This window comes from Emys orbicularis, chromosome 12, assembly GCF_028017835.1.
Source record: "Emys orbicularis isolate rEmyOrb1 chromosome 12, rEmyOrb1.hap1, whole genome shotgun sequence".
In the NCBI taxonomy this organism is placed as follows: Eukaryota; Metazoa; Chordata; order Testudines; family Emydidae; genus Emys; species Emys orbicularis.
This window is the reverse complement of record NC_088694.1, coordinates 41,147,594-41,172,307: the sequence shown is the minus strand read 5'-3', so window position 1 is coordinate 41,172,307 and position 24,714 is coordinate 41,147,594. Positions and strand designations below refer to the sequence as shown.

Sequence of the window (24,714 nt, the reverse complement as noted above, 5' to 3'; positions counted from 1 at the left end):
GGAAATTGATCAGGAACAGTGAGCATGGATTCACCAAGAGCAAGTCATGCCTAACTAACCTAATTGCCTTCTATGACGAGATAACTGGCTCTGTGGATGAGGGGAAAGCAGTGGACATGTTATTCCTTGACTTTAGCAAAGCTTTTGATACGGTCTCCCACAATATTCTTGACAGCAAGTTAAAGAAGTATGGATGGATGGACTATAAGGTGGATAGAAAGCTGGCTAGATCATCGGGCTCCATGTCTAGTTGGCAGCCGGTATCAAGCGGACTGCCCCAAGCATTGGTCCTGGGGCTCATTTTGTTCAGTAATGATCTGGAGGATGGTGTGGATTTCACCCTCAGCAAATTTTCAGGTGACACTAAACTGTGAGGAGTGGTAGATACGCTGGAGGGTAGGGATAGGATACAGAGGGACCTAGACATATTAGAGGATTGGGCCAAAAGAAATCTGATCAGGTTCAACAAGCACAAGTACAGAGTCCTGCACTTAGGACAGAATAATCCCATGCACTGCTACAGACTAGGGAGTGAGTGTCTAGGCAGCAGTTCTGCAGAAAAGGACCTAGGGGTTACAGTGGACGAGAAGCTGGATATGAGTCAACAGTGTGCCCTTGTTGCCAAGAAGGCTAATAGCATTTTGGGCTGTATAAGTAGGAGCATTGCCAGCAGATCCAGGGATGTGATCATTCCCTTCTATTCGGCACTGGTGAGGCCTCATCTGGAGTACTGTATCCAGTTTTGGACCCCACTCTACAAGAAAGATGTGGAAAAATTAGAAAGTGTCCAGCAGAGGGCAACAAAAATGATTAGGGGGCTGGAGCACATGACTTATGAGGAGAGGCTGAGGGAACTGGGATTATTTAGTCTGCAGAAAAGAAGATTGAGGGGGGATTTGAAAGCTGCTTTCAACTACCTGAAAGGGGGTTCCAAAGAGGAAGGATCTAGACTGTTCTCAGTGGTACCAGATGACAGAACAAGGAGTAATGGTCTCAAGTTGGAGTGGGGGAGGTTTAGGTTGGATATTAGGAAAAACATTTTTCACTAGGAGGGTGGTGAAGCACTGGAATGGGTTACCTAGGGAGATGGTGGAATCTCCTTCCTCAGAGGTTTTTAAGGTCAGGTTTGACAAAGCCCTGGCTGGGATGATTTAGTTGGGGTTTGGTCCTGCTTTGAGCAGGAAGTTGGACTAGATGACTTCCTGAGGTCCGTTCCAACCTGAAATTCTATGATTCTTTTATATGTCTGGGTTGCTGCATCATCCGTTTGAACTCTGCTTTAGTGTAGGTAGATGACCTCATCAACACTCTGCAGGGTACTCAACCCCATCTGGAGTGGGGGTTCTGCTGGCCCAGCTCCGAAGTTCTGGACCTTGGTCTTCTCCCATGAGGTGTTCATTCCCGTAGTGTGGCCAGCATCTGGCGGGATGATGCTGAAATGTTTTGACTTCCCCACAAACAAGGCAGCATTGTCAGTATAGTTTTGGTCAGTAAACACTTCTTCACCAACCTTGATTCAGATACGTGGAGTGGTAAGTCCTACTAGCCAGTCGATGGCTCGGCAGAATAGTGCCAGGGCGAGAATGCATCCCTGCTGCATACCTGATGCTGAGTAGAAATGCAGCAAAACCCAGGAACCAATGTGCACTCTTGCACCTGGTACTGGTGTGAGGATCATGCACCAGATTTAGCAGAGCATCTGGAACACCAAGTCTTTTCAGGAATCTTGCCCATATTATGTATGTATGTATTGTAGTACCTAGAAGCCCCAGTCATGGATCAGGGCTCCGTTGTGGCAAGCACTGTCCAAACACAGAGCAAACAGACAACCTCTGCCCCAAAGACACCATAATCTAACTCTCTGATCCTGTTGCTGAACCCCACTAAACTCAGTGTCTTCAGTAATATCTTGCAAAAGTAAGTTCCACAAGCTAATTCTGCATTATTTGAGATAATATGAGTTTTGTGATCTAAGATGTTTGTTTAACCTCCACAACTACTTTAGTAGCTGACAACTTCACAGTCTTTATACAGTTATCCTCACAACACCCCTGTGGGGCAAGGCAGTGGAATTATCCACATTACACAGATGGGGAAGTAAGGCCCAGAGAGACACAAGATTTGTCTTCATTGCTCAGTTAACCTGGGTTCAGGTGTGGGAACCCAGGTCAATTTACCCCAGAGTTGAGTGTCCACATTGCTAAGACACTCTTAAGTCAGGTGATATAGCCAGGTCCACACTAGCACTGTAATAACCTGGGTGAGGCACTCGGATTTATGGGGCACAGGCCATGGTTCTGAACTAAGCTGTGCTGCTCTGTGAATTGTTTTGCAGTGTACAATGGGAGAACTTGTCTGTCTATCTTGGGCCCTTTTGCAGATGTGATTTTACCTAGAGCTGGCTGAAAGCCAGTATTTCTGATATGCAGGAAATTTAGTGGTTGTTTTTTTTTTTTGGAGGGGGGGGGGGTTATTTTGTTCTGAATTGTTTTCTAAATTTCCCTTTAACTGAAAATTCCAGGAAAAGTTTCATTTCAGAAACATCGACTTATGGTGTCTCTGAGAGGAGACATGCTCCCTTGCAAGTGGCAGCTGCTGACTGAAATTAACATTCTTGTCAGTTTTGCACTGCCTAAAACTCACAGAAATGTCAGTTTTAGCCAGCACTGACCAGGAATTAGGTTCTGGGATCACTGTTGCTGGCACTTTGTGGAGCCCCTGGGCAGCCCTCTGTGTTGGAGCTTTCCTGGAGCAGTGAACCCTGGAAGCTCTGAGATCCACCAGCCAGGAAAGCTGGGAAGTTTCCCTCTTTTTCTTTAGAACATTTCCACCAGCTCTATTCTTATCTCAACAAATCAGTGAACAAGTGCTCTGTGGGCTGGGCATGCACCTCAGTTCTGTCTGCAGTCCGTATTCCAACCGGGCAAGGCCTGGATATAGTTCAGGATGCCAGAAAGAGGGTTTCCAAGATGTTTGTGGGGTTTAACCCCAAACCGGTGCATATAGACTGGTAGGTGACTTTAGATGCAGAAGAAGGGTGTAGGAAGAAAGGCAGGAAAATACAACCATGGGGGGAAACATGGAGGACTCTCAGTAGCCTGTCTCCTCACTGCAAAGTGGACATGTCCTAGCCCAAATTAAAGCAAAGCCTGGGCTCTAAGCCACGCCCCTAGCTGGGATAGCTAGCCTGGATTCAAAGCATCTCCAAACCTGGATCACAGGGTTTTGTGTGTGGACAGTAGAGGCTTTTGGGCTAAAATCTGGGTTAACTCTGAAATGAAGAGATACCTCAAGGATCAAATTTTCACAAGCACATTGGAGATTTAGGAGATTAAATCCCACTTTCAAAAGTGACTCTGAGCCAGATTTTTAAAGGTATTTAGGCACTTCACGTTGGTCCCAATGGATTCTCCAGATGCAAAGATAAAACCTCTGTGGCCCACCATCTCATACTGATGCAGGCAACCTTATGGGCTGCTCTGATGCTGCACCTCCCTCTCCATTTGCCTCTGTGATTGTGGGAGTGGAAGGGCCTTTTGAGGTCTCTTCAACACCCAGAGCGGAGGAAAATATTTTGGAAAAGTTGCTATCGAAAAATTGTCACCACTTCTTCAATTTACTCTGACTGAGGGGATGGTTCATGGACTGATTGACTCAATGTGGCCTTTGTTGCAAGGGAAGAACATGGGGGAACATAATGAAATACAAAGGCAGCACATTTCTGGTAAAGGAAAGCAGGAAGGTGCTGACCTGGGAGCTGGGAGAGCTGGAGTCAATTTCTTACTCTGCCACTGGCTTCCCATGTGACCTTGGGCAAAACACATAGGGTAAAATCTTGAAAAGTGACGTAGGAGTCTAAGTTCCATTTTAAAACCTGACTTAGGTGCATGGATGTTGAACATCAATGAGGCTGTGATTTCTAAGTGTCTGAGGGCCAAATTTTTAAAGGTATTTAGATGCCTAGTAGGATTTTCAAGAGCACCTGGACAACTAACAGCCAGTGATGCTTTTGAAAATCACCCCTCTCTCCCCATGGTGTTTTTGTTTGTTTGTTTGTTTGTTCGTTTTTACTAGGGCTGTTGCCTAATCGCAGTTCACTCAAAAAAATTTATTGTGATTAATCGCAGTTTTAGTCTCACTGTTAAACAATAACAACAAGGAGTCTGGTGGCACCTTAAAGACTAACAGATTTATTTGGGCATAAGCTTTCGTGGGTAAAAACCTCACTTCTTCGGATTCATAGAGTGAAAGTTACAGATGCAGGCATTATATACTGACACATGGAGAGCAGGGAGTTACTTCGCAAGTGGAGAACCAGTGTTGACAGGGCCAATTCAATCAGGGTGGATGTAGTCCACTCCCAATAATAGATGAGGAGGTGTCAATGCCAGGAGAGGAAAAGCTGCTTCTGTAATGAGCCAGCCACTCCCAGTCCCTATTCAAGCCCAGATTAATGGTGTTAAATTTGCAAATGAATTTTAGTTCTGCTGTTTCTCTTTGAAGTCTGTTTCTGAAGTTTTTTTGTTCAATGATAGTGACCTTTAAATCTGTAATAGAATGACCAGGGAGATTGAAGTGTTCACTTACTGGCTTATGTATGTTACCATTCCTGATGTCCGATTTGTGTCCATTTATTCTTTTGCGGAGGGACCGCCTCGTGAAGGCCATCGACCCGCACCTGGGAGAGGTCACCGTCAACTGCACCATCCCCGGCACCGACAGCCCGCTGCGCCCAGACATCGTCGTCACGGATGAGGTTGGAAAAAAGATCATTCTGGTCGACGTAACGATTCCATTCGAGAACAGGACCCCGGCCTTCCGTGAAGCCCGAGCCTGCAAGTTCAAAAAGTACACCCCCCTGGCTGACACCTTGCGGACAAAGGGCTACGAGGTGCACACCGACTCCCTGCTCGTTGGGGCCCTCGGTGCCTGGGACCCATGTAACGAACGCGTGCTAAGGACCTGTGAGGTAGGCCGTCATTACGCACGGCTCATGAGACGCCTGATGGTCTCGGACACTATTCGTTGGTCATAGGACATCTACACAGAGCACATCACCGGCCACCGCCAATACCGGAAGTGAGCCGGGGAGACCTCGTGCACACGCAAGGGGGAGAAACCTATAATCCCCCCCCCCCGCTGGACTTTATCCGCTGAGCCCTGAACCCACCGAACCTAACTGAATCCCACCACGTGAGGGTCACCCCATCCCCATTACCCAGCCCGCTTACTTATACTGGGGGCTGTATGTGATGGCCAGTGGTGTTCTGTTATTGTCCTTGTTGGGCCTGTCCTGTAGTAGGCGATTTCTGGGTACCCGTCTTGCTCTGTCAATCTGTTTCCTCACTTCTCCACCTACCTCCCACAGGGGGCTACAACAGTGGTACCCTCAACTCATCTAACAACATTGTCAATCTTTCCAACCACACACTTAGCCCAGCAGAAGAGTCTGTCCTATCTTGGGGACTCTCTTTCTGTCCCACCATCCCCACGAACATGATACAGTTCTGCGGTGATCTGGAAGCCTACTTTCGTCGTCTCCGACTCAAGGAATATTTTCAACGCACCACTGAACAGTGCACTGACCCACAGGAACCCTCCTACCAACACTACAAGAAGAAGAACTCTGCGTGGACTCCTCCTGATGGTCAAAATGACAGACTGGACCTCTACATAGAGTGCTTCCGCAGACGTGCACAGGCTGAAATTGTGGACAAACAACATCACTTGTCCCATAACCTCAGCCGTACAGAACGCAATGCCATCCACAGCCTCAGAAACAACTCTGACATTATCATCAAAGGGGCTGACAAAGGAGGTGCTGTAGTCATAATGAACAGGTCGGATTATGAACAGAAGGCTGCCAGGCAACTCTACAAGACCACATTCTATAGGCCACTATCCTCTGATCCCACTGAGGAATACTAAAAGAAACTACACCATCTGCTCAAGAAATTCCCAGCTACAGTATGGGAACAAATCTACATGGACACACCCTCAGAACCCTGACCAGGGGTATTCTATCTATTACCCAAGATCCATAAACCTGGAAACGCTGGACGCCCCATCATCTCAGGCATTGGCACTCTTACAGCAGGATTATCTGGCTATTTGGACTCTCTCCTCAGACCCTACGCTACCAGCACTCCCAGCTATCTTCGAGACACCACAACTTCCTGAGGAAACTACAATGCATTGGTGTTCTTCCTGAAAACACCATCCTGGCAACCATGGATGTAGACGCACTTTACACCAATATTCCACATGAGGATGGACTACAAGCTGTCAGGAACAGTATCCCTGATAAGGCCACAGCACGCCTGGTGGCTGAGCTTTGTGACTTTGTCCTCACCCACAACCACTTCAGATTTGGGGACAACTTATACCTTCAAGTCAGTGGCACTGCTATGGGTACCCGCATGGCCCCACAGTATGCCAACATTTTTATGGCTGACTTAGAACAAAGCTTCCCCAGCTCTCGTCCCCTAGTGCCCCTCCTCTACTTGTGCTACATTGATGACATCTTCATCATATGGACCCACGGAAAGGAGGCCCTTGAAGAATTCTACCTGGACTTCAACAATTTCCACCCCACCATCAATCTCAGCCTGGACCAGTCCACACAAGAGATCCACTTCCTGGACAATTCAGTGCAAATAAGTGATGGTCACATAAACACCACACTATACCGGAAACCTACTGACCGCTATACGTACCTACATGCCTCCAGCTTCCATCCAAGGCACATCACACGATCCATTGTCTACAGCCAAGCCCTAAGATACAACCGAATTTGCTCCAACCCCTCAGACAGAGACAAACACCTACAAGATCTTTATCAAGCATTCATAAAACTACAATACCCACCTGGGGAAGTGAGGAAACAGATTGACAGAGCAAGACGGGTACCCAGAAATCACCTACTACAGGACAGGCCCAACAAGGACAATAACAGAACACCACTGGCCATCACATACAGCCCCCAGCTAAAACCTCTCCAGCACATTATCCACAATCTACAACCTATCCTGGAAAATGATCCCTCACTCTCACAGACCTTGGGAGGCAGGCCAGTCCTCGCTTACAGACAACCCCCCAACCTGAAGCAAATACTCACCAGCAACTACACACCACACCACAGAAACACCAACCCAGGAACCAATCCCTGTAGCAAACCTCGTTGCCTACTCTGTCCCCATATCTACTCTGGTGACACCATCAGAGGACCCAACCACATCAGCCACACCATCAAGGGCTCATTCACCTGCACATCCACTAATGTTATATATGCCATTATGTGCCAGCAATGCCCCTCTGCCATGTACTTTGGCCAAACCGGACAGTCCCTCCGCAAAAGAATAAATGGACACAAATCGGACATCAGGAATGGTAACATACATAAGCCAGTAAGTGAACACTTCAATCTCCCTGGTCATTCTATTACAGATTTAAAAGTCACTATCATTGAACAAAAAAACTTCAGAAACAGACTTCAAAGAGAAACAGCAGAACTAAAATTCATTTGCAAATTTAACACCATTAATCTGGGCTTGAATAGGGACTGGGAGTGGCTGGCTCATTACAGAAGCAGCTTTTCCTCTCCTGGCATTGACACCTCCTCATCTATTATTGGGAGTGGACTACATCCACCCTGATTGAATTGGCCCTGTCAACACTGGTTCTCCACTTGCGAAGTAACTCCCTGCTCTCCATGTGTCAGTATATAATGCCTGCATCTGTAACTTTCACTCTATGCATCCGAAGAAGTGAGGTTTTTACCCACGAAAGCTTATGCCCAAATAAATCTGTTCGTCTTTAAGGTGCCACCAGATTCCTTGTTGTTTTTGTAGATACAGACTAACACGGCTACCCCCTGATACTTGTTAAACAATAGAATAACAATTGAAATGTATTAAATATTTTGGATGTTTTTCTACATTTTCAAATATATTTATTTCAATTACAACCCAGAATACAAAGTATAGAGTGCTCACTTTATATTATTATTTTTTTTACAAATATTTGCAATGTAAAAATGATAAACAAAAGAAATAATATTTTTCAATTCACCTCAGACAAGTACCATAATGCAATCTCTTTATCGTGAAAGTGCAACTTACAAATGTAGATTTTATTTTGTTACATAACTGCACTCAAAAACAAAACAATGTAAAACTTTACAGCCTAAAAGTCCACTCAATCCTACTTCTTATTCAGCCAATCGCTAAGACAAACAAGTTTGTTTACATGCTGCTGGCTTCTTAATCACAATGTCACCAGAAAGTGAGAATAGGCATTTGCATAGCACTTTTGTAGCCAGCATCCAAGGTATTTACGTGCCAGATATGCTAAACATTCGAATGCCCCTTCATGCTTCGGCTACCATTCCAGAGGCCATGCTTCCATGCTGATGATGCTTGTTAAAAAAGTAATGTGTTAATTAATATTATAGCAGTCTCAGATGATGACCCAGCACATGTTGTCCATTTTAAGAACAGTTTCACAGCAGATTTGACAAAAAGCAAACAGGGTAACAATGTAAGATTTCTAAAGATAGTTACAGCACTCAATCCAAGGTTTAAGAATCTGAAGTGCCTTCCAAAATCTGAGAGAGACAAGGTATGGAGCATGCTTTCAGAATTCTGCTGCAGAAACTATGGAACCCAAACCATCAAAAAAAATCAATTTTCTGGTGGTGGCATCTGAATCAGATGATGAAAGTGAACATGCATTGGTCTGCACTGCTTTGGATCGTTATCGAGCAGAACCCGTCATCAGCATGGACGATGTCCTCTGGAATGGTGGTTGAAGATGAAGGGACATATGAACCTTTACTGCATCTAGCACATAAATATCTTGCAACACTGGCTACAACAGTGCCATGCGAACACCTGTTCTCACTTTCAGGTGACATTTGTAAACAAGAAGTGGGCAGCATTATCTCCTGAAAATGAAAACAAACTTGTTTGTCTGAGAGACTGGCTGAACAAGAAGTAGGACTGAGTGGATTTGTAGGGTCTAAAGTTTTACATTGTTTTATTTTTGAATGTAGTTATTTTTGTACATAATTCTAAATTTGTAAGTTTAACTTTTATGATAAAGTGATTGCACTACAGTACTTTTATGAGGTGAACTGAAAAATACTATTTCTTTTTTTTTTACAGCACAAATTTTGTAATCAAAATTAAATATAAAGTGAGTACTGTACACTTTGTGTTCTAAGTTGTAATTGAAATCAATATATTTGAAAGGTAGAAAACATCCAAAAATATTTAAATAATTGGTATTCTGTTATTGTTTAACAGTGTGATTAATTGCACGATTAATCATGATTTTTTTTTAATCGCATGATTAATCATGATTTTTTTTTTAATTGCTTGACAGCCTTAATTTTTACCTGTTTTCACTGACATCTTTGAAGGGTTGGTTAAAAATAATAATTTTTAAAACACAAAAATGCTTTAAAAATGAAAAGTCATTACTGAAAAATGAAAACTTTGATCAAAAAATTGAACCGTTAACTAAAATATTAAAATTAGTACTGAAAAATCATTTTGTCCCAAAATACTTGGGCTTCCACAAATTTATTTTAGTACAAAATATTTAGGTTTTGAAACTGCATTCACTTAGATGTTTCCATTTCAAGTACAAGTTTTCATTTTCTAAACACCAAAACAAATATTTTTTTTCAAAAACTGATCATATTTAATATCCCAAGCATTTTTATTGATTTTTTTTATTATTTTCAGTTTCTGAGTGTGTTTTTGTTTGTTTGTTTTTCATAAATAACAGAAAATTTGGATTAAAATTGAAATTTTCTGCAAAAATATTCATTTTGGTCAACAGATCATTTTTTACCTAAAATTCCAAGCAGCTCTACTATTTGGGAGGTTTTGAAAATCTCAGAGTAAATGTTTGGGGTATAGAAGGTCCATCACTCTCTTTTCCTCTGCCCTCATTCCGTCATCTGGACCTCCAAGACTTGACACCCAACAAGGAACATAAGGAAACCAGATGGAGCAGGGCAACATTGGGTCAGAAAGAAAGGGGAGTAGGGCTGGGAAAACGGAACACTGTTTCCACAAAGATGCTGCTTTCTTTCTGAGATACACACATTAATAGCTGGGGTATCTTGAGCATGTCTACATTGCAGGTGGGCGTAACCTTCCCAGCCTGTGTAAACAGACTCACACTAGCTTCATTTGAGCTAGCACATTAAGACTAGGAGTGTGTGCATTGCAGAGACTCAGGCTGGCAACCTGAGCAATGCTTGAGAGCCTTAGGGCTGGTCTACACTGGGGGGGAGGGTCAATCTAAGATATGCAACTTCAGCTACGCTATTTGCATAGCTGAAGTCGAAGTATCTTAGTTCGACTTACCTGACCATCCTCATGGCGGCAAGTCAACCACCCCGGCTCCCCTGTTGACTTCACTTACTCCTCCTGCCGAGGTGGAGTACAGGCATTGATTCAGGGATCGATTTATCGTGCCTAGACGAGACGTGATAAATCGATCACCGATAGATCGATTACTACCCACCGATCCGGTGGGTAGTGTAGATGTGGCCTTAGCTGCTGCTTGAGCTGCAAAGTCTCCACTGCTGCTTTAGCATGCTAACTTGAGCACAGCTAGCACAAGTCTGTCTAGGTGGGCTGGAAGGCTCACTCCTAGCTGCAGTGCGGACATACCCTCAAGGGCAAAGGCCCCAAGAGAAAACTCACAAAAGTTCACCAGCCTTTTAAAATGATCTTATTTTTTGCCAGCAAGAGATTGCCCAAACACCCACCCCTCTCCCCCCACAGCCATGCCCCACCCAAGCTTAGCAGAAGTTGGTATCCAAGTCTACATCTGAAGTAGTTAGGATCAATGTTGGAATTTCAATAGATGGTTGTCATAACTATAAAGGGCAAGGTAACAGCCCTCCTGTGTACAATACTATAAAATCCCTCCATCTCCATTCAATGACTTTGAAAATCCCTTCCTAAGTCTACCACAGGGCAGATTGTCCATCTACTCACACATGTGTAAAGCAGGAGAAACTCCACCAAAGTCAATGGTGTCACTCACATGAATAAGGGTTTCCCAAGATTCTGGTCAAGTCAATCTAAAAATGGACATTCCACTCTTTGGGAAAACATTTCCTGGCTATCACCCTACCCAGAGCCTCTCTTATCTCCTTGTTCCTCAAGCTATAAATGATTGGATTCAATAATGGTGGCAGCACGGCATAGAGCACAGATGCCAACAGGTCCCAATAGGAAGAAGACATTGAGGTTTGCCTCATATACACAAAGCTGCCAGTGCCAAAGAATAAGCCAATGACCACAAGGTGTGGCAGGCAGGTGGAGAAGGCTTTACGCCTTCCCTGCATGGATGGGATCTTCAGTACGGTGGAAAAAATCTGAATGTAGGACACGATGATAAACACAAAACAGCCCAGTGCTAAGCACACCCCAAAGAGGACCACCACAACCTTGTTGGAGTATGTGTCAGAGCAGGACAGCTTGAGCAACTGAGGGATATCACAGAAGAATTGGCCGACAACATTGGAATGGCAGAAGGGCAACCTAAAGGTGTTGCCTGTGTGAAGCACTGAATATAGGAATCCACTGACCCAGGAACCAGCTGCCATCTGGGCACAGGTACCCCTGCTCATGATCATCCTGTAATGCAGAGGAAAACAGATGGCAGTGTAGCGATCATATGCCATCACGGAGAGAAAGGCACATTCTGTGGCTGCAAGTGAAATAACCAGAAAGACTTGGGTGACGCATCCAAAGAAGGTAATGGACCTGGTGTTGGTTAGGGAGTTGGCAAACATCTTGGGGATGGTGACGGAGATGTAGCAGAGGTCTAGGAAGGATAGGTTGAATAGGAAGAAATACATGGGGGTGCGAAGGTGGCAATCGAGGGCTACAACTGCAATGATAAGAAGGTTCCCTATCACAGCTGCTAGATAAATGAGTAGGAACACCATGGAATATAAAATCTGTTGCTCTCGGATGTCAGAGAATCCCAGAAGAAGGAACTCGCTCACGGTAGTTCTATTGATCATCTCCTTCCATATACTTGGTGCTGCCTGCAAAGGAAAAGGACTTGGAGTAATCAAAAAGAAAGGAAGCATATAAAATATTAAGGCACAAAATTCCCATTTCAGCTATAATTGAGTTAAAATTTTACGCCTTTTTTGTGTTGATGGAGGTTTTACTACTCATACAAATATCTTGATGGAGACTTTGAAAGCCATCTAGCGAATGTGAGTGCTTGGAAGTGGTGAATGTGAAAAGGATCTAAGGGTTAACACGAGCTCCTAATGTGATGCTATGGCACAATCATGTGGGGAACATCAACCTGAATGACATGTGATGGAGGTCTCATTCAGAGATTACTAAAATATCTTTGGAATTTCTAAATAATATAGAGGACAATTTCCTAACTCAAAATTGTTGTGTCTAAAATGGGGTAATTCTAGATTAGACCTTGTCCTACCAGATAAAGAGAAACTGATCACAGAACTAAGGATTAGTGTTAGCTTAGGTACATGTGATCATGACTTGATCACATTTATAATGTGTAAGTACAATGAAGTCCAGACCAGTAATATATATACTCTGTGCTTAATAGGGCCTGTTTCACAAAGCTGAAAACAATTGTGAGCCAAATCAGCTGGGAGGAAGACTTTAATTACAAAAATGTGAATGATAATTGGGAATCATTTTACAAATGCCCTATTAGATGCCCCAAAAGCTACAATCAAGGAGGAAGGTTGTGCAGAATATAAAACAAAAAAATCTGGATTAGAGGGAAAGTTGTAAAAATAAATAAATAAATAGATAGAAAACAAATGGAGGAAAGGGGAAGTTGACAGTAATGAATCTAAATCAGAAGTCAGGATTTGCAGAAAATTGATAAGGGAAGCAAAGGGACACAAGGAGACTTCTATAGCCCACTCAGTTAAGGACAAAAAGAAGAAAAGATTTTTAAAATATATTAGGAACAAAAAGAATTCTGATAATGGTATAGGTCCAATTACTAGATAGCAATGGTAGAATTATCAATATAGTATATATTACTATTCTGTATTTGGGAGAAATATGGTATAGTCTCACATTGTGATGATAATACTCCACACCACAAATATAATGGATTATGTTAAACAGAATCAACTAAAGTTAGACATTTTAAAATCAGCAGTTGCAAATAATTTGCATCCAAGTGTTTTTAAAGAGCTGGCTGAGGAGCTTGCTTGGGAATTAATGTTGTTTTTCAATAAGTCTTGGAGCACTGGGAAAGTATCAAAAGATTAGAAGAAAGCTAACTAATGTGCAAATTTTTCAAACAATGGCAAATGGGATTACCTGGGTAATTATAGGCTTCTCAGCCTGACATCAATTCTGGGTAAAATAATGTAGCAGCAGATAAGGGGCTCGATTAATAAAGAACTAAAGAAGAGTAATGTAATTACTTAAAATCAGCATGGATTTATGGAAATTAGATTCTGTCAAATTAATTTGATTTCTTTTTGATGATATTACAAATTTCATTGATAAAGGTAAAAGTGTATGTAATATACATAGATGTATGCAAGGTATTTGACTTGGTACCACATGATATTTTATTTAAAAAGTGGAAGCATATAAAACTGAAAAGGCACACATTAAATGAATTAAAAACTGGCTAAGAGATAGGTCTCAAAATCTAACTGCAAATGGAGAATCGTCATTGAGCTGGTGTTTTTCCAGTGGAGTCTGGCAGAGATCAGTTCTTGGCCCTACACTATTTAACATTTTATCAATGACCTGGAAGAAAACAAAAAAAAAAGTCACGGATAAAGTTTGCAGATGATGCAAATATTGGAAGAGTAATAAATAAGGAAGAGGTTTGCTTGAATTGCTTGGATTGCTATCTGGATTGCTCGGATTTGGATTGCTACCTGGATTGCTTGGTAAACTTAATTGCTTGGTAAACTGCCCAAGAAAACAGTATGTGTATTAATATGGCTAAATGTAAATGTACACATCTAGGAACAATAAAAGTAGGCCATACTTACCTGAGAGGCAGCTCTGTCCTGGGAAGCAATAGCTATGAAAAATATTTGAGGTTGTGGTAGACAATCAGCTGAACACAAGCTTCCAGTCTTACACAGTGGCCTACAGAGCTAATTTGATCTTGAGATGCATAAACAGGGAAATCTCAAGTAGGACTAGAGAGGTTATTTTACCTCTCTTCTTGGATCTGGTGAGATCAATGCTGAAACACTATGTCCTGTTCTGATGCCCACAATTCAAGAAGGGGGTTGATAAATGAGAATGGGTTCAGAGAAGAGCCATGAAAATGACTAAAGGATAGGAAAACATACCTTATAATGATAGACTTCAGGAGCAAAATTTATTTATCTTATGAAAAAGACTGTTAAGGGGTGATTTGATTACAGTCTATAAGTACTACATGCTCCATATTTTTGAAAATATCTGAAATTCTGAAATCATTGTAACTCCATTGGTTTTCAGTACAAACTGGGTTATTTTGGTGGTTGTTCAGTTGGTTTGGTCTTTAAACTTTTCCAATGATTTCTTTTAAAAGAACATTAATTTCTCTTCAGTTTTGTTCTCAAACTAATTAATTTTTGGACAATACAATTTTCCAGTTTTTGAAAATAACTATATTTCCAGTTTGATATTGTATGTTTTTGAAACATAGTTTCCCTGTGTCAGCAATGGACAAGAAAAAATCACCCCAAAATGCCAAAAAACAAATAAACAAAACATCAGTGAGGATAGCGACCAAACACAGAAAAAGATGAAGGGTCCAAGTAACCTCATGCCAATACAGACAAACACAAGGTTTGACATCTAATCCCCAGGAAAGAGAGGACACACACATTTACAAAACAAAAACAGGAAAAGTTCAACTAAGCAATACACTCAAAAAGGCATGAGAAGGGAACACTAAGGAAAAAAGAAGAGAAAGAATAAAGATGCAGAAATTTTGCAGAATACAGTAACTTAGAATTCAGGAGGAAAATGGACAAAAAACATTAAGAATTACTATTTCTTCTTCTGTAAATCTATCTATATTAGATTCTTATATAGACCCCATCACCACAGCATCTTAGATCTCAAAGTGCTTTACAAGGAAGGAAGATTGGGGTGAATTAAGAAAAGTAATATGACCAGGACAATTCCATACAATGGGTCAGTACCACAGTCAAGAAAAGAACCCAGGAGACCTGACTTCCAGCCCCTGTCTCTACCACACTAGATCCCTCTCCACTCCTAGAACCAGAGATAAAACCCACAAGACCTGATTCCATGACTCTATGTTCCCTAGAACCTCTCCTGTCATTCTAAAAAGATGGAAGGGACGGGATGCACATTCAGACAAGATACTAGAGCCTCTGTTCTGAAAAAATACATAAGCAAGAAGTTCTGCTTAAGCAGCATGCTTACATTTATGTATAAGGGTTTTCAGGATTAGGGTCTTAACTACCTAGATCTAATTCTGTTTTGTTATGCTGGTGAAAATCTGGAGTAAAGTCCTTTGGCTTAAATTTCCACCCTTGGAGCTGAAAACAGGATCTGGCCCCAATCGCCCAACAGACTTTTATCTGCTAATACTATTTGTCAGGTGATAATTCCAGGGGCAGATACATACAGATGCCAAATAGTGGGTGGCCAGTTCACAGATGGATTAGGGTCCCTTGGAAAGTTGGCACAAGAGGTGGAAATTACCTCTGCTTCACACGTTCAAAGCAGGATCATTCAAAGAGGGGTTGGCCGATTACAAGGATAATTAACATATCCAGAGATATCATAGTTAATTCTAAAAATATGAATTTTGGGGAAAATGTAACATCTTATACCTGAAGGCTTGAACCAGCTTCTGTCAGAGATCAAGATGAGACCTTCATGGAGAGCAGATTACACCACATCTTTGTTCCATAAGGGTCTTACACCATCCTTTCCATCATCTGGTACTGGTCACTGTCAGAGACTGGATACTGAGTTAGATGGACAAGGGTCTGAGCCAGTGTGGCAACTCCAAGCTACCTCCTATGTTCTCTGGTTTACAGAATATTCTTCACTCTTTTGTCCAGCTGAACTATTAAATGAAAGCAGATTAAATATCTGGATAACATCCTCAACTGAAGTAAAATGAATTCAATGGAGCTCAGCCAGAGATCTAGCTTATTGACTCCAGTGGATCTATGGACAATTTATACCAGCTGGGGATCTGTCCATTTGTGTTATTCTGAAAGAAAAGAAAACCCTGCTATCTCTTCTACACAAGTGCAATTGCATTTATTTCAATAGATTTACTCCTGATTCATACCTGTGTAAATGAGAGGAAAATGAGACTTTTGGTTTCCATTTAGTTTATGTTCAAGAAATTTAATATATGCTCAAATTCTGCATATGAAGGGACAACTTCCAGGTTCAGTTATATCAGTATTAATTCAGACCATAAAACACCATAAATGTCAATGCAGCCACAACAGATCTGCACTGGAAAAAAATAGGGCATATGTAGGACCTAAAGAATCTGACTCTCCTGATTTGGTTCTGATTGATTTTTTCCGTGACAATTATTGATGAAAATGAATTTATTTTCTTATTTGTATTTCCCGCCCCCCTCCCCCCCAACCCTCCCTTTTGGGGAGTAGGTGTCATAAATAACTGAAACCCCAGCATGTTCCATAAAAACAGATTTTTTTCATTACAAATTATATTTTCTCCAAAAAGGATTTTTTCCAAAAGAAAACTTTGAATCAGATCTATACTCAACCAATAACAAAAGCATTACACTAGTGTCAAAACACCGATTTCCAAGAAAACCTGCTTTTGAGCCCCCCAGTCAATTTTCAAAATTGGACATAAGCACCCAAGTCATTTAGGTGCTTTTGAAAATTTTATCCATGATCAGAATTTGTCTCATTACATAACAATTTCTCATCTTTATCCCCACTGCCAATGTTAAGTTGTTCAGAAAAATGAAAAAGAAAATGTTTCATAAAACTGCACTAATATCTCAGCTGGCATAAATTACCATAACTGGATGTATGTCAGTTTGCTCCCTTTGAGAATCATTCGAATATGACATGTCCCTTTCACATCTAAATGATTCTGGTCTCACACCAAAGGAATTATTCTTGATTTACACTCTATTAATGTGAATAAAATATGGCCCATTGAATGAAATGATACAGAGATACTCAAACATACCCGTCTGCAAGAAATACTTGCCCAATGAGCATGAGATGTCAGATCAGCGTTCAACAGCACTAAAGCAATGATGCTTTCCAAACCAAATATAGTCTCTGTGGCCTTTGGAGGCATGTGCCTTGGGGATTTTCAAAGTTAAGATGCTCATGCAAACTTGAATTGGAAAATTTACATCTCGGTTATAATTTAATAACTCCATTGAGTTCTATGGGCTTTACTAGTATGTTTAGCTGAGATCAGAATCTAATTGCATTTACTACTGTTTGATTTGATTCTTTGGCTGGGGTTTTCAAAGGAGAGAGTTAAGCCTTCAACTCCCATAAAACTTTTGATGTATAGAATCATAAAATCATAAAATATCAAGGTTGGAAGGGACCTCAGGAGGTCATCTAGTCCAACCCTCTGCTCAAAGAAGGACCAATCCCCAACTAAATCATCCCAGACAGGGCTTTGTCAAGCCTGACCTTAAAAACCTCTAAGGAAGGTGTCAAGGCTGTATCCCCACTTTGAACTTTAGGGTACAAATGTAGGGGCCTGCATGAAAACTTCTAAGCTTATCTACCAGCCTAGCTCTGGTCCGCTGCCACCATCTTAAGAATTCCCTCCCTGGGAAGCCTTGAGAAACCTTTCACCAATTCCCTGGTGAATACAGATCCAAACTCCTTGGATCTTAAATAAGGAGAAATTGACCCTTCCCCCCTCCTTCCTTTCACCAACTCCTGGTGAATACAGATCCAAACCCCCTTTGGATCTTAAAACACAGAGAAATCAATCAGGTTCTTAAAAAGAAGGCTTTTAATTAAAGCAAAAGGTAAAAATCATCTCTGCAAAATCAGTATGGAAAATAACTTTACAGGGTAATCAAACTTAAAGAGCTCAGAGGACTCCCCTCTGTCTTAGGTTCAAAGTGTAGCAAACAAAGATAAGCACTCTAGTAAAAGGTACATTTACAAGTTGAGAAAACAAAGTAAATCTAAGACGCCTTGCTTGGCTTTTACTTACAATTTTGAAATAAGAGAGACTTGTTTAGAAAGATGGGGAGAACCTGGATTGATGTCTGGTCCCTCTCAGTCCCAAGAGCGAACAACCCCTTAAACAAAGGACACACCCAAAAGCCTTTCCCCCCCCCCCAAGATTTGAAAGTATCTTGTCCCCTTATTGGTCCTTGGGGTCAGGTGTCAGCCAGGTTACCCGAGCTTCTTAATCCTTTACAGGTAAAAGGATTTGGAGTCTCTGGCTAGGAGGGATTCCATAGCACTGTACACAGGAGAGCTGTCACCCTTCCCTTTATAGTTATGACACGCCCCCCAAATCACAGATAGTGTTGGACGTCCGGTTCCACACTGGCTGTGATTTCTTCCTGGAGCTCTAGGAGAAAACAGAGTTAATAAAACACATGTACCTTTAGACATCTACTGATTATATAAAAACTAACAATATGTTTTATTTCAAGAACAATTGTTAACCAGTTAACTCTGGGAAACTTTCCCGGGAGAGTGCATCAGCCACTTTGTTAGAAGCTCCCGAAATGTGTTGTATTTCAAAATCAAAATCTTGGAGAGCTAAACTCCACCGAAGAAGTTTTTTGTTATTTCCCTTGGCGGTATGAAGCCACTGTAGCGCAGCATGGTCTGTTTGTAGTTGGAAGCGCCGTCCCCAAACATATGGGCGTAGCTTTTCCAGCGCGTACACAATGGCGTAGCATTCCTTTTCGCTGATTGACCAGTGGCTTTCCCTCTCAGACAGTTTCTTGCTGAGAAACACGACAGGATGGAATTCTTGATCCGGTCCTTCCTGCATTAAAACTGCTCCCACGCCTCGCTCGGACGCATCTGTGGTTACTAGGAACGGTTTGTCAAAGTTTGGGGCCCTTAGCACAGGGTCAGACATGAGGGTTGCCTTAAGCTGGTTAAAGGCCTTTTGACACTTATCAGTCCACTGAACTGCATTTGGCTGTTTTTTTCTGGTTAGGTCTGTCAGCGGGGCGGCGATTTGGCTGTAGTTTGGTACAAATCGCCTATAATATCCAGCCAAGCCTAAGAAGGATTGGACCTGTTTCTTTGACTTTGGAACCGGCCACTTTTGGATAGCATCCACTTTGGCCTGTAGGGGATTTATAGTTCCTTGACCCACCTGGTGTCCCAGGTACGCCACTCTGTTTTGGCCTATTTGACACTTTTTAGCCTTAACAGTTAGTCCTGCCTGCCGGATGCGCTCGAAGACTTTTTTCAGGTGCTCCAGGTGTTCTGTCCATGAATTAGAAAAAATGGCCACATCATCGAGATAGGCAACGGCAGATTCTCCCAATCCCGCTAAGAGACCATCTACAAGTCTTTGGAAGGTGGCGGGTGCATTTCGCAACCCGAAAGGGAGTACATTGAATTCATACACCCCTGCCTGGGTGACGAAGGCGGACCTTTCCTTAGCGGGTTCATCTAGTGGTACTTGCCAGTACCCTTTGGTTAAGTCTAAAGTAGAGATGAATTGGGCATGTCCCAATTTCTCCAATAGCTCATCTGTGTGTGGCATTGGATAGTTGTCAGGACGAGTTACAGCATTTAGCTTACGGTAGTCCACGCAAAAGCGTATTTCCCCATCTGGTTTGGGAACTAGAACCACTGGAGATGCCCATGCACTGCTAGAGGGGCGGATTATACCCATCTGTAGCATGTCCTGGATCTCCCTTTGTATAGCCGCTTGGGCATGAGGTGACTCCCGGTAGGGTGGGGTTCTAATTGGGTGAGCATTACCTGTGTCAATGGAGTGGTATGCCCGTTCGGTCCGTCCTGGAGTGGCTGAGAAAATCGGTGCAAAGCTTGTGCACAGCTCCTTTATGTGCTGTCGCTGCAGACGTCCCAGGGTCGTGGAGAGGTTCACCTCTTCCACGCCACCATTCCTCTTTCCTTCATAGTAGACACCTGCAGTCCACTCCGCGTCATCAGTTTCCTGGGCTGTAAACTGGCAAACGTTTAATTCTCTAGAATAAAAGGGCTTAAGAGAATTAACATGGTATACCTTAGGCTTTATGTTGGAGGTGGGGGAGGCTATGAGATAGTTAACAGCTCCTAGGCGCTCCTGGACCGTGAATGGTCCTTCCCACGACGCTTCCATTTTATGGGCCTGGAGCGCCTTTAAGACCATGACTTGGTCTCCTACTTTGAAGGACCGTTCTCTGGAATGTTTATCATACCAGGCCTTTTGCTCTTCCTGAGCATCCTTTAGGTTTTCTTTAGCAAGGGCTAAAGAGTGTCAGAGGGTGTTTTGTAGGTTGCTTACAAAGTCTAGAATGTTAGTTCCTGGAGAAGGCGTAAACCCCTCCCATTGCTGCTTCACCAACTGTAATGGCCCCTTAACCTCGCGGCCATACACAAGTTCAAATGGTGAAAACCCTAAACTGGGATGTGGTACAGCCCTGTAGGCAAAAAGCAACTGCTGCAACACTAGGTCCCAATCATTGGAGTGTTCATTTACGAATTTACATATCATGGCCCCCAAAGTCCCATTAAACCTCTCCACCAGACCATTGGTTTGATGGTGATGAGGGGTGGCAACCAAGTGATTCACCCCATGAGCTTCCCACAGGTTTTTCATGTTCCCTGCCAGGAAATTAGTTCCCGAATCTGTAAGGATGTCGGAGGGCCAACCTACCCTGGCAAAAATTTCTGCTACTGCCTGGCACACACTTTTAGCCTTGGTGTTGCTTAAGGGTACAGCTTCCGGCCATCGGGTAGCAAAATCCATGAAAGTCAGTATGTACTGCTTTCCTCTGGGTGTCTTCTTTGGGAAAGGACCCAGAATATCCACAGCTACTCGCTGAAATGGGACCTCAATTATGGGTAGTGGCTGGAGAGGGGCTTTACCCTGGTCTTGGGGCTTTCCCACTCGTTGGCACACCTCACAAGACCGGACATAATTAGCAACGTCCTTGCCCATTCCCTCCCAGTGGAAGGACTTCCCCAACCGGTCTTTGGTTCTGTTCACCCCAGAATGGCCACTGGGATGATCATGGGCTAAGCTCAAGAGTTTTACCCGATACTTAGTGGGAACTACCAGCTGTCTTTGAGGATGCCAGTCTTCCTGGTGCCCACCAGAAAGAGTCTCCTTGTATAAAAGTCCTTTTTCTACAACAAACCGGGATCGGTTAGAAGAGCTGAGAGGCGGTGGGGTGCTCCGTGCCGCCGCCCAAGCTTTTTGAAGGCTGTCATCTGCTTCCTGCTCGGCCTGGAACTGTTCCCTTGATGCTGGAGACATCATTTCCTCCTTGGACTGTGGACTGGGGCTTGGTCCCTCTGGAAGCGATGCAGGTGCTGGGGCTTTTTCCATTGACTGTGAACCGCTGTCCGCTGGTGCACTATGTGGTATTTCAGGCTCTGGCTGAGCCTCTTGGGTAGGGTTATCTGCTGCTTCCTCCAGTTTAGGCTCGCTGGTGCCCTCTGGCATTGGAGTTGTAGACGGGGTTGCAAGCGCTGGACTCAGTGCTGGCAATGGTTCTGGTGCTGGTTGCGTTGCCAGTTCCGGTTCTGGGACTGGCTTTGGCTGGGTCTCTGGGATTGGATCCACTACGGCTGTTGCAGTCGTTGGCAGGGGATCCGGTTCCACCACCTGTTTTTGGGTCTCCGGTAACACAGACGGGGCCCTGGTGGACGGCTCAGGAACAGGGATGGGGGTGAAAGCTTGCTTAGCCTGGCTGCGGGTGACTATTCCCACCCTCTTGGCTAGCTTCACATGGTTGGCCAAGTCTTCCCCCAGCAGCATGGGAATGGGATAATTGTCATAGACTGCAAAAGTCCACATTCCTGACCAGCCCTTGTACTGGACATGCAACTGGGCTGTAGGCAAGGTTACAGACTGTGACACGAAGGGTTGAATTGTCACTGTAGCCTCAGGGTTGATGAGTTTGGGGTCCACTAGGGATTGGTGGATAGTTGACACTTGTGCCCCAGTGTCCCTCCAAGCGATAACCTTCTTTCCGCCCACTCTCAAGGTTTCCCTTCGCTCCGAGGGTATGAGAGAGGCATCTGGGTCTGGGGTTCTTTGGTGTGATTGGGGTGTAATGAACTGTAATCGGTTGGGGTTCTTGGGGCAGTGAGCCTTTATATGCCCCAGTTCATTACATTTAAAACATCGCCCTGCTAAGGTATCACCGGGGCGATGTTGGTTGCTGGAGACTGGTGTGGTGGGGTGAGAAGGCGTCTGGGGTTTCCCTTGGGATGTGGGTGGGGCCTTGGGTTGTCCCCGGTGATAAGGTTTTGTTTCGGCTTGCCCCTTCTGATATTCGCTCCAACTGCTACTAGCTTTTTTCTTTTCTGTCACCTCCACCCATTTGGCTCCAATCTCCCCCGCCTCGGTTACAGTTTTGGGCTTCCCATCTAGGATGTACCTTTCTATTTCCTCAGGAACACCCTCTAAAAACTGCTCCATTTTTACTAGGGAAAGCAGATCTTCCAGAGATTTAACATTTGCTCCTGATACCCAGGCATCACAATTTTTGTCAATGTGGTAGGCATGCCGGGTAAATGACACATCTGGTTTCCACCTTAGGGCTCTGAACCGCTGACAGGCATGCTCAGGTGTTAGCCCCATTCTGATTCTGGCCTTGTTTTTAAAAAGTTCATAACTGTTCATGTGTTCCTTAGGCATTTCAGCCGCCACCTCTGCTAAGGGTCCACTGAGCTGCGGCCTCAGCTCTACCATGTACTGGGTTGGAGGGATGTCGTATCCAAGGCAGGCCCTTTCAAAATTTTCTAAGAAGGCCTCAGTATCATCGCCTGCCTTGTAGGTGGGGAATTTCCTGGGATGGGAAGTGGTACCTGGAGAGGAGTTGTTAGGATGGTCTGATGCACCCGGCCTAGTCCTTGCTGCTTCCAGTTCCATCTCTTTTTCTTTCAGCTCCATCTCTCTTTTATGGGCCTCCTGTTTGGCTTTTTCTTCTCTTTCATGGGCCTCCTGTTTGGCTTTCTCTTCTCTTTCATGGGCCTCCTGTTCAAGTTTTTTAATTTGAAGCAGTCTTTGATGTTTTCTTTCATTTTCTTCTGCTTCTAGTTTGGCCAGTTCTATTTTGTTAGCTGCTTCTTTGGTAGTCATTTTCCTGTTTTCTTGTGCTGGGTCACACCCTCTGCAGTTGACTGAAACTGGGATGTATTTAGCTCAGGCTCCTGCTGAGTGCTGCTGAGTTAACAGAGACTTTCTAACTAGCTACTTCGGAGGATGTAAAAAGAAAAAAAAAACAATTCAGATTGTAAATTACCTTTACCAGATCAAAGTTTGCTCACTTATTGAACCGTTCTCTTAACAAAGGACCTTGTTAAAAAAACTTAACACCTCTGCCTTCAGGCAAGGAGAGATAAGATATGCATCTACCTTCAGCTCTGCTTTCCAAGCAGCTAGAAGGAAAAAAAAATCTCTTACTGGCTTTTGGGTTTAAAACGATCCCACCGCTGTGCCACCATGTCAAGGCTGTATCCCCACTTTGAACTTTAGGGTACAAATGTAGGGGCCTGCATGAAAACTTCTAAGCTTATCTACCAGCTTAGCTCTGGTCCGCTGCCACCATCTTAAGAATTCCCTCCCTGGGAAGCCTTGAGAAACCTTTCACCAATTCCCTGGTGAATACAGATCCAAACTCCTTGGATCTTAAACAAGGAGAAATTGACCCTTCCCCCCTCCTTCCTTTCACCAACTTCTGGTGAATACAGATCCAAACCCCCTTTGGATCTTAAAACACAGAGAAATCAATCAGGTTCTTAAAAAGAAGGCTTTTAATTAAAGCAAAAGGTAAAAATCATCTCTGCAAAATCAGTATGGAAAATAACTTTACAGGGTAATCAAACTTAAAGAGCTCAGAGGATTCCCCTCTGTCTTAGGTTCAAAGTGTAGCAAACAAAGATAAGCACTCTAGTAAAAGGTACATTTACAAGTTGAGAAAACAAAGTAAATCTAAGACGCCTTGCCTGGCTTTTACTTACAATTTTGAAATAAGAGAGACTTGTTTAGAAAGATGGGGAGAACCTGGATTGATGTCTGGTCCCTCTCAGTCCCAAGAGCGAACAACCCCTTAAACAAAGGACACACACAAAAGCCTTTCCCCCCCCAAGATTTGAAAGTATCTTGTCCCCTTATTGGTCCTTGGGGTCAGATGTCAGCCAGGTTACCCGAGCTTCTTAACCCTTTACAGGTAAAAGGATTTGGAGTCTCTGGCTAGGAGGGATTCCATAGCACTGTACACAGGAGAGCTGTCACCCTTCCCTTTATAGTTATGACAGAAGGAGATTCCACCACCTCCCTAGGTAACCCATTCCAGTGCTTCACCACCCTCCTAGTGAAAAAGATTTTCCTAATATCCAACCTAAACCTGCTGCACTGCAACTTGAGACCATTACTCCTTGTTCTGTCATCTGGTACCACTGAGAACAGTCTAGATCCATCCTCTTTGGATCCCTCTTTCAGGTAGTTGAAAGCAGCTATCCAATCCCCCCTCATTCTTCTCTTCTGC

General features: G+C 43.4%; 1 protein-coding gene and 1 pseudogene across 1 annotated transcript; both read right to left on the bottom strand.

Moving 5' to 3' along the window:
• Window positions 1-11,104: 11,104 nt before the first annotated feature.
• LOC135886204 (olfactory receptor 14A16-like) lies at window positions 11,105-12,055 on the bottom strand. Its single transcript, XM_065414047.1, has one exon. It carries the CDS (start codon window positions 12,053-12,055, stop codon window positions 11,105-11,107), a length of 951 nt encoding a protein of 316 aa, XP_065270119.1.
• A 1,636-nt stretch (window positions 12,056-13,691) lies between these two features.
• Window positions 13,692-24,714, bottom strand: part of LOC135886203 (olfactory receptor 10A4-like) — a 36,800-nt pseudogene continuing 25,777 nt past the window's right edge.